General features: G+C 38.2%; 1 protein-coding gene across 2 annotated transcripts; it reads right to left on the bottom strand.

Annotated features, from left to right (window-relative positions):
* Positions 1–1271: 1271 nt before the first annotated feature.
* Positions 1272–9209, bottom strand: cyp21a2.1 (cytochrome P450 family 21 subfamily A member 2). Of its 2 annotated transcripts, none has more exons than XM_002941268.5 (10): positions 8966–9209; positions 8335–8424; positions 6805–6959; positions 6099–6194; positions 5007–5117; positions 4277–4363; positions 3972–4181; positions 3148–3317; positions 2750–2853; positions 1272–2504 (listed from the first exon to the last, which is right to left on the bottom strand). In XM_002941268.5, exons 1-10 carry the CDS (start codon positions 9192–9194, stop codon positions 2224–2226), a joined length of 1533 nt encoding a protein of 510 aa, XP_002941314.4. In that variant the 5' UTR covers positions 9195–9209; the 3' UTR covers positions 1272–2223. The 2 variants fall into 2 exon arrangements, with proteins under 2 accessions (XP_002941314.4, XP_012825157.2); XM_012969703.3 differs by having other exon boundaries at positions 1272–2483.
* Positions 9210–9919: the final 710 nt, after the last annotated feature.

Below are 9919 nucleotides of genomic sequence, written 5' to 3'. Positions count from 1 at the left end.
TCACTGATGCACAGGTATAACTAGAAGTTACAGGGTCCCACAGCAAAAAAAAGGGGGACAGCAGCTTTAGGGGGTGACCATTTTGTGCCTATATGATATATATATATATATATATAAAACAAGAGGAGGAATAGAAAAAAATGGCAAAAAACACATGCACACAAAACAAAATAAATAAAATAATGACATAATTAAGATAATTACAAAGATTTTTAAAATATTCTAATAATCTAAGAATATCAACTTCTACATCACATTGAAGTTCATTTGAGTATAAACTGGCCAATTCAGTGATTTTTTTTCCTGACATATTCTATGAAACTGTTAAAAATATATCCCTGCCCTGGCATTCTAACTTGTTTTGCCATTGGCTTTATATAAACCAATCTTTCAGAATATAGCAATAGAGACAGATCCATCAATTCCTGGGGGTCCCAAGAGTATAGGGGGGCCTGTGGCACTCCTGACTATACACACTTTTAGAATATAATCTTCTCCAAGGTTTAATACTTTCCAGAAGTAAGCTGCAGTGCTTGTTTAGTCATTTTAGTAAAGAAAAACTTTTGAACTAAGCATCTCATTGCAATAGGAGAGTCGTTATTTTGCTCAAATAAGAAAATCCCTGGAAATGTTTTTTTTTTTTTTTTAAATTTCTTTAACTGGTTGGTATAATGGCCTTTTTTCCCTCTTCTCAGGTACGAAGCATCAGTTTTAAGGCTCCAGCAGAATACTGCATTGAAATCTGTTCTTCAAAAGAACAAATAAAGTTCCTTTATGTTTGATTTTAAAATTCCATATGGAGCTAGCCATATTCTTCATTTTGCAGGGTGCCACAGCCATGTGACTTATGCTCTGATAAACTTCAGTCACACTTTACTGCTGAGCTGCAAATTAGAGTGATATCACCCCCCTCCCAGCAGCCGATCAGCAGAACAAAGGGAAGGGGGAGCAAGATAGCAGCTCCCAGTAGATATCGGAATAGCACTCAATAGTAAGAAATCCAAGTCCGGCTTGGGACTCCTCCAGTTACATGGGAGTAGGAGAAATAATAGTTTACCTGAAAGCAGTTCTAATGTGTAGCGCTGGCTCCTTCTGAAAGCTCAGACTCAGCACAATGCACTGAGATGGCTGCCTACACACTGATATTACAACTAAAAAAATACATTTGTTGGTTCAAGAATACAATTTTAAATGTTAGAGTGAATTATTTGCTATGTAAACAGTGTAATTTAGAAATAAAATGTACACCATAAAAATCATGACAGAATCCCTTTAAGATAAAAACACACATTTTTTGCAACCATTTTATTCTTTCCCGACACCAGCCAGAACTGTACCATGAAAATAAAAGCAGAGATGACAAAAATAAATGTAAGACTAAAAACTGCAGCTCCTGTTATCAATAGAACAAAAATACAGAACTGAGGCGGAAGACACAGCAGTGAAAATAGTGTATAGGAACATACAAGAAACATAGTTCAGTAACTGTATGGCCAGAATCATGTTTTTGTGAAAAGTGTTATAACAATTTCTCACATATTATTTTAGGATTATATACATGTCAGATAGTGTTTTCATCTCGTTATTTCAGGTTTGCTGATGTACAAAACAAAGACTCTGATTAGCAGATATACAAAAACATTAATCAAATCATTTAAATGTTTTTTTTATCAGTTTGTTTATATCTCCAATATACACATATGAGTTAAAATGGTTTACCTTGCTCTAAGAAAAACTATATTTTGTATCTCTTTCTCACCTGTCCCTTTTTTATCTGCTAGCAACCTCTCAGCTGCCTGCTGCACTGCTTGGAAGTGCTCAGAGGTGCAAGGACTGGCAGGCAGGATGAAAGCAACAGGCGTGTATGTTTGGCCTTACAGCAGGTAGAAACCCCACTAAGAAATAAACACATCCACTTCTTTCATATTACTTGGCAGGCTGAACTCTGCTTCAAAGCAATGCAGCTGGCGGCCACCTGGCGATATATAAGTAAATGGCAGTCGGCAAGTATGAATATGTATGAAAGTGATGCAAAAGATTGTTAGAGATACAATGGTGACATCATTATTCAGAGTGGGAAACATAATATTGGCTTTCTATTTAAGATTTTACATCCTCTTAAAATATTCCTTGCGCTTTAAAAACCATCAGTCCTTTATTCTCATTTTTGCCAAGACAATTTATACAGGATATATAGTAGAATTCATGCCAGTCATATATAAGTCATGTTTTATTATTTAAATCCTGTATTTTTGGTGTGTTTTCTCGGGGTGATATACAGACCAGAAATGGGCGGCACTTGAAGTTGATTCCAAACACCCCACTGAGTTCAGGCAAAAGTTCAGGAGAAGGGGGCAAGAGGCGGAAATCCCTCAGGAGGTGAGACAAAAAGAAAAACACCTCCATACGAGCCAAAGTCTCACCAATACAAAGCCTTGCACCCACACTGAATGGAAGGAGAGCGCGGGAAGAATGTGAGTTTTCTGATGGGGAGAGGAAGCGTTCTGCTCAATGAAAGAGAAACCAATAAATGTACCTACAGTATGTGACAACTAAAAACAGAAAAACCTGAACACAATTATAACATTTCTATATCATCTGATTATTGAATGTTCCTAAAATGAACAGTGTTGCACTGGATACAGTGTGATTGCGGTATTTTAACCCATTCCTAGTCCAGCTTATACTGCATTTAACCATGCACAAAGACCAACACAAAGAAATGTATGTACCAAGAAAACACACTTACCAGGATAGAACTGGGTAGGATTGTCCCATATTGTCTCATCAAGGTGAGCAGCATAAATATTGGGGATTACAGTGGTGCCCTTAGGGATGGTATATCCTGCAATGCTGGGGATAAAGTAATGTGTAAGTTACACTCTTATAGAAGTACTGTGTTTATAAACACATTTATACTTTCCATAGCAAAAATAACTAAGGTTCCCACAGCTGTTTTTTTATTAAATTAATATTACTTCTATTGGTACAGCCCAGTACTGGGGATTGGTACACATGAAACATTAATTTATTTATTGTACAGACCAATAATATCACAATCATAAAATTACAGGTAAATAAATCTTTAACAAGGCAAGAATATGATTAATGATTATAAATGCATTTCAGGTTTTTAGTAAATCTTACCTTGTATCCCTAATGGTACAGTGCGGTACAGCCAGGGGAACCACAGGTCGAAGTCTGAGCATCTCAGAAACAGTGGCATTAAGGTAGGGCAAGCTGTTACGGTCTGTATATGTCGCATATCTCTCCATTCCCACTGCTCCTATGATCTCCTGATGAATTTTATCTTGTGCCTAAGAGATAACAAAATGCACTTATTCAATAAGAAAGGTGATTTGTAAGCAATTGATTTTGGGGGAAAATATGTGCCTCATAACGTATACAAGAAACTTTTACAGTTAAACCTGCAAAGTGGTTGACTTGGATAGCAAGATCTATCAATGAGCCCATGCAGTCCCCTCCAGATGGAATTTTGAAACCTGCACAATAGATATCTTGATGATTTTTGGCCAAATATCTATTGGATAGGCCATTAGGGAGGGCCCATAGACAGGCAGATAAGATGTTAGCTCTGTCTGAAGGGGCTGAATCAGCAGCTTAAATCTGCCCATGTATAAACAGGATTAGATAGGATATGTAGAATATAATTTATTACTGAGGATGATACTACAGAGGGATTTCACACTTTAACATTATAATATATTTATCTACTGTATGAATAGTTAATATAAATATCTGTCTCTGTCAGAGAGATCCAATAATCAAGTCTGCATGTCCTGTCATTTTATTAGATATTATAAAAATACAGTTAATCACTAGTTAGTCACTAAGGATTACACACTAAAGCTCTGAAATCTGTATCAGTGTAATAGACTGACTGCAGAAATATAGTGTATTACTAAGTATTATAAGGAGCATATATTATTGTTAATGGTATATATATGTACTTCTGGGTAATGCATGAGGTAGGCCACTGTCCAGGTTAATAAGGATGCGGTGGTTTCTGTCCCTCCTATAAAGAGGTCAACAACGGCCATATGAAGATGATCCTCAGAAAATTCTGACATTCCGCTGCTGTCATCTCCAGATTTTTCTAGAAGAAATCGCATCATTCCATCTAAAATGTCTTCATCACATTTACTGGATGGGAGATGTGCCTAGAAAAACAGACAATCTTTAGGTACAAGGTTATTAAAGGAGCAAGTAATTTATATTGCCATAGCATCCCCAGAACTAATTTCCTTTTACCAACCTTGTGAGCTTCCACTTGGCTCTTTATAAAGGAATCTCTTTGCTTTGCAGTGTCCATCAGAAGCTTTAAAGTCTGATTGGGGAACTTCTAAGAAGTAAAGATATATTCTTGTGAATAGATTACTTGTCTTATAGATCCCATCAGGCTTCACCATACAGTCACAGATTCATTTTGTCTGTGTCACTATATCATCAGCAGGGCAGGGCAGGGCAGAATTCCAGTTACTTCTGTCAGTATCATTAATAAAAATTTTTGTTCCCATACCTTTCTGTTTTTCTGCCTAAATCTAGAATCATATACAAATGAAGGGGCAGAGTAGAAAACAGCAGGCACAAAGACACATAGCAGACTCTTTTATAAACAGTGGGCAATTTGCACTTGGGCAGTATCCTATAGAAACCAATTTCTGCTTTTTTACCCAGCTGCAGGTAAAATAATCAAAGAAAACATTGGTTATATTGGTTGCCATAGGTTACTGCCCAGGTGCAAATTTTCCCAGTGTTTATAAATGACCTTGGTCAGTGGATTTTCCGTGTGGGGCAAGGTGCAAGGTACAGGGTGCAATTTGCAGTGCAAAAGTGCAAATGTTTTGTCTATAGAGCTCTAAGGGCCTTATTGCTATGACTCTTACCATTGCTCCTAGCCCTTACTAAATGAGACGTTTATCACCATATATTGATTTTGTTCATATTTCCATCCATGTAACACTACAAGAGCTGCTATTTCTCACCTGCAGAAATGGTATGAAATCCAGAGCAGTAACACTTGGTGACTCCCATAACTTAATAATATTAACAATACATTTGTGAATCTCCTGGAATTTGGGGTCTGAAAGATCATACTAGGAAGAAAAGATAACAAGTTTAAATAATGGGTAACTGTATAAGAAACACTGTCTGCCAATCCCTTCACTGGGTTCCACTTCTATTCAGGATCAAACTACAACTACGGTTGCTATTGTTTAATAACTCCTTTAGTTTGTACTCCTCTAGTTTGTATTAATTTTGTTGGACTTGCAACACTTCAGATAAATTAGGTTTGCTTAGGCGAATTGACCAGTTATTGGAATGTCTAGGGCAGTGATCCCCAACCAGTAGCTCGTGAGCAACATGTTGCTCACCAACCTCTTGGATGTTGCTCCCAGTGGCGTCAAGATAGGTGCTCATTTTTTGAATACTTGGCTTGGAGGCAAGTTTTGGATGCATAAAACCCAGTGTAAGCCAAACAGAGCCTTCTGTAGGCTGCAAGTCCACATAGGGGCTACCAAATAACCATTCATAGCCCTTGTTTGGCACCTCCAGGTACCTTTTTCATGCTTGTGTTGCTCCCCAACTCTTTTTACATTTGAATGTTGCTCACCGGCAAAAAAGGTTGGGGATCCCTGATCTAGGGACAGTTTAAAAGGTTGTCAACACTCTTGTATACCTCCTAGTACCACACCCATGATTCCACAGTTTATCATGGTATCAACCTTTAAACTCATATAAGAAGAAAGAGGGCAAATACCTTACTCTATATGTAGTACTTGTTAGGGCTCCCCAAAATAGTCTTCCCTTGTCATGACTGTTTAGCTCAACTGCTTAGTGAGCAGATTCTAGAAAGGCATAAGCTGAGTACTCTTTACATTGAAACACCTCAACATGGTGACAAAATGATGGAAAGCATCCTATGTTTTAAAAGGGGGTGATGGTGCCAGTTGATTTACAAGATTAGGGAGAATGGAAAAAGAGAATTAAATAGAATGAGAATTAAAATGCACAAAAACATAGTGTAAATTAAGTTATGAAAACAGCAAATATAAAACATGCCAGTGGTCCCCCACCGTGGTACCAAATGTCAGTTCTGCTATGATCCTGCAGGTTCGCAGAGAGAATGATCGAGATATATCCACTGGCTCCCCATTCAGGTTCAGGCAATCCTATGGATAGAGTATTAATTAACACTGACTCTCTTCCACACACATATTAGCATGTGCTCAAATTTCTTTCAAACCTGTTTATATCAAAGGAAATGTAAACCTCAAAATGAATTAAGTTAAAATTCCTTCTACGCACTTCTGCAATCTACATTATTTTTTCTAGATTTCAAGATATTAGCAGCAAATTTATTGATGTAATGACGTTGCCACCTGTCTATAAAAATTAAGTAAAGAAACTTGTTGAGATGTTGCTCTGCTTAGAGCTGATCAGAGAATAAGGCTGACACCTGGTCAGTATTTTACCAGCATGGAAAAAAATGTGAAGGTCCATAATTGTTTTTTCCCAGAAAAGGTGGCATTTCTACCAGAGAAACGTCATATGACTCTTCGAACACTTTAGTTGGAAATCCCCTTAATCCTGTGACTGCACAGCATGTTCTGTAACAGACTTTGCTAGCACAACAGACTTTGGTTAGTTGATTAGCATTTATCAATGAAGTGTTTAATAATTATTAACAATGAAAAAAGAGAAAAGCCTCCCTAATTGTTTGGAAAGTGTAGATGTATTGTAAAGAGGTAGGACATGGCAGAAACCTGTTCCCTTCCTCACCTGGCATAATAATCTGGCCTCTCTGATCAGCACATTCTCTAGGTCATTGCGCACGCAGTTCTGCAGGGATGTGTGGGTGAGACGCCTCTGCACCTTCCACACTGGCGTGTAGTCTCCAAGAGACAGATCCTTCCCGCCCAGGGATATCAGATCACCTGTGTAAAGAGATACATTAAATTGGTAATGCTTATATCACCATAATGAACCATTTTTGTCCACTTTGTCTCTCTAGTGCTGCATCCCTAAATACTAAAATGCACATACTATAGTACTTCCCTGTGTGTATTAGAATTACCTTACCTTACATCTGGTATAAAAGAGGCACAGCAAACTAAAAATAAATTGCTGCATACAATTGTTTGGACCCCAATTCACCTGCTATATTTGTGTTAGTACTTTTGTACAACTTTGATCCTAATGAAATCAATTCTGCCTCTTATTGCACCACCCCATGGTTGTCCAGAGTACCGTAGCTTCATGACAAGCAGAAAAAATAACGTGTTTATAAAAATAAAGACCAATTGCAATATATGAGAATTAGAATATCATTGTCTGCATCGTATAAAGATTGATTTCAATATGAACTGTCCTCTTACAGTATTTATAATCCACGATGTTAAGTGCCTGAGTGGAAGCAGTGCTCTTTTACACATATACCCCCATATGTAATATAAGGCACTTAGTTTGCCCAGAAGCAGTAACCCATAGCAACCAATAAGATATTTGCTTTTTAAAGTGACCAATAAATCCTGCCTGCTGTAGTAGCTGTGGGTTACTGCTCCTGGGCAAACTTAATGTTTTTTATTACATATGAGGGTAGAAGTCTAGGATCAAAAGTTACTGTAGGCTCAGCTGCACTGAGCAAATGGTTTTATACATACTGTAATGTGTAGCCTGTGTCTTCAATTTACTTGCCTTTATCTGGTATACTTGCCTCTATCTGATATAGAGTGAATGGAAATGTGCGTAGGCCTCTGTGCTGTATATTTTATGCATATTCTCACTTTAGCACAGAAGCCTCTGTCACTGGGGAATGGGGACCACTGACTGACTGATCCACCTGTTTTGCTATGTGGATATCTGTAGCGCAAGGGGGTGGTACGCAGCTTTAAGACATTTTGCAGGTTGTGTATTTACCACCTTTTTCTGGAAAAAAAATATACTGGTGCCCTATATTTTTATCTTTCTTCCCTATTAATTACAGTGGCATAAAGCATCATTTTTAAAGGTCAGGCACGTAAAACACTGGACACATGGCAACCCTTTGTAACATGTTCAGTTGGTGAGAGCTAAGGGCAGATTTGGGATTCCAAGGGCATTAGGTTGTCTCTTCTTTAGTTGGCCTTGTAATGGCTATGCCATAATGTACAGCGCACTAATTATAGATTTCTTGGGCTTCTCTGGGGCAAGTGAAAATTATTTTTCCCATAGAACATAGGATTCATTTTGAGCTTGCTACAAGTAATAGGCTACAAAACATATATTTAAAAAAAAATCAATTTATTTCATCAATATGCCAAGGAAAAGTACCTATGTAACTCTTGGGTCTTCCAGCAAAATCTGCCCACTTCTTAAGCAGAGCTTCACGGATCAAGTTAGAATTATTTAACACGACAAAATCTGTGGAATGGAAGAAGGAAAATCATAAATACGGGATAGCAGTATTATGAGCCTGTCCCAGCAGCCCAGGTCAGTGTGGAAGAGTTACTTTTTGGATTTAGCATAGCTGTCGGCTGTCCCATAATTCCAGGAACAATCCACCACCCCCTCCTTTTCCCTCTGTCCCAGGAAATTAAGTGCATTTGCAAATGTCCAAGGTTTTAAAATGTGTTTAACCTTTCCTATACTCACAAAGCAATTCTGCACATCTGCTCGCACTGAGTACAATATCATTGTTAAGAGGATAATCAGAATTCATATAGGGCAAAAATAGTGGGCAAGTGCCAACAGCATTTAGCAGCAAGATTTATGGACACTAAAGCAGCCAAATATTCCAGGAAATGTGTTTTATCCCATGGTGGCTGCACATCAGATTTTTTTAAATCTGTTCAGATTTACCAGATTACATATTTTTAAAAAAACATAGATGAGCTATGTCGTTTTTAGTAAACATCATAAAATCTACTGAGCTACAATGAAAGAAACAGGAAGACACACTCACCTTTCCCCCAAAAGCTTAGACGATAAATAGACCCATATTTTCTAGAGAGATGCAGCAAGTGAATTGGCAGATCTTTGTGCGCCAGGTGAAGCAGGTTGCCTAGAAATGGTAAGGGGGGCGGGCAAGGTGGGTAATGTACATGAGGGTTAGAGAATCCCAGGAAATACTTCTTTGCCCACTGCAGGGAGAGGAGCACGAGGAAGAGAAGTAGGAGCAGAAGAAGAGCCATGCTGAGACTGAGAGGCATGAGAAGGCTGCTGTTTTTGTAAATGAGGCATGTATAACCTTGAACCAGAAGGGTGGAGGCAAGGGAAAGTCAGATGAAAAGGGATAGCAGACAGGGGGAAAATAGCAAACAGCACTACATAGACACAACTAGAGATTAATGCCTGTAGGTGTTTTTCTGGACTGTGCAGGTCCCATGCATTTGAAAGAATGGAATGTGCAGGGAGTTCTAGTGGGCTGCAAGTTTCCATTACCATCAGTATATTGACCACACTTCTCTTTAACGAGCGATTCATACAGATACAGATTGATAACAGTGTGATAAATTCCATAGACAAGGTAGCTTACAGTCTCACACAAATTTGCAATCTGTGGCCTTCCAGCTGTTGCTGAACTTTAGCTCTCAACCATAAGCTATTGGGGGATACTGCAAGCTGTAGTTAAACATTTACTGGGGTGGGTTTGTACACACCAGATCCCTCTTTTTTAATCCATCAGCCTTGGCAGGAATGAGTAGCAATACAGTGAAATGACACTCATCTTTCTGAAAATAGTAGGGTATTTTTCCTTAAAAATGGATCCTAAAGACTGGTTCAGTTACCTAATTCAATAAAGTATGTACTGCACTAAAACCTATGTAACTGAAGGGGCAATAAGGGTGAGATTTGGGGAGAATGCCTATTAGCTTTTTTAAATTCCCCCCGGAAACCCAGCTTGAAGGTCAGTTAG

The sequence above is a fragment of the Xenopus tropicalis genome, chromosome 8 (assembly GCF_000004195.4).
Source record: "Xenopus tropicalis strain Nigerian chromosome 8, UCB_Xtro_10.0, whole genome shotgun sequence".
NCBI classification, from domain to species: domain Eukaryota; kingdom Metazoa; phylum Chordata; class Amphibia; order Anura; family Pipidae; genus Xenopus; species Xenopus tropicalis.
This window is presented reverse-complemented; position numbering and strand designations above follow the sequence as displayed.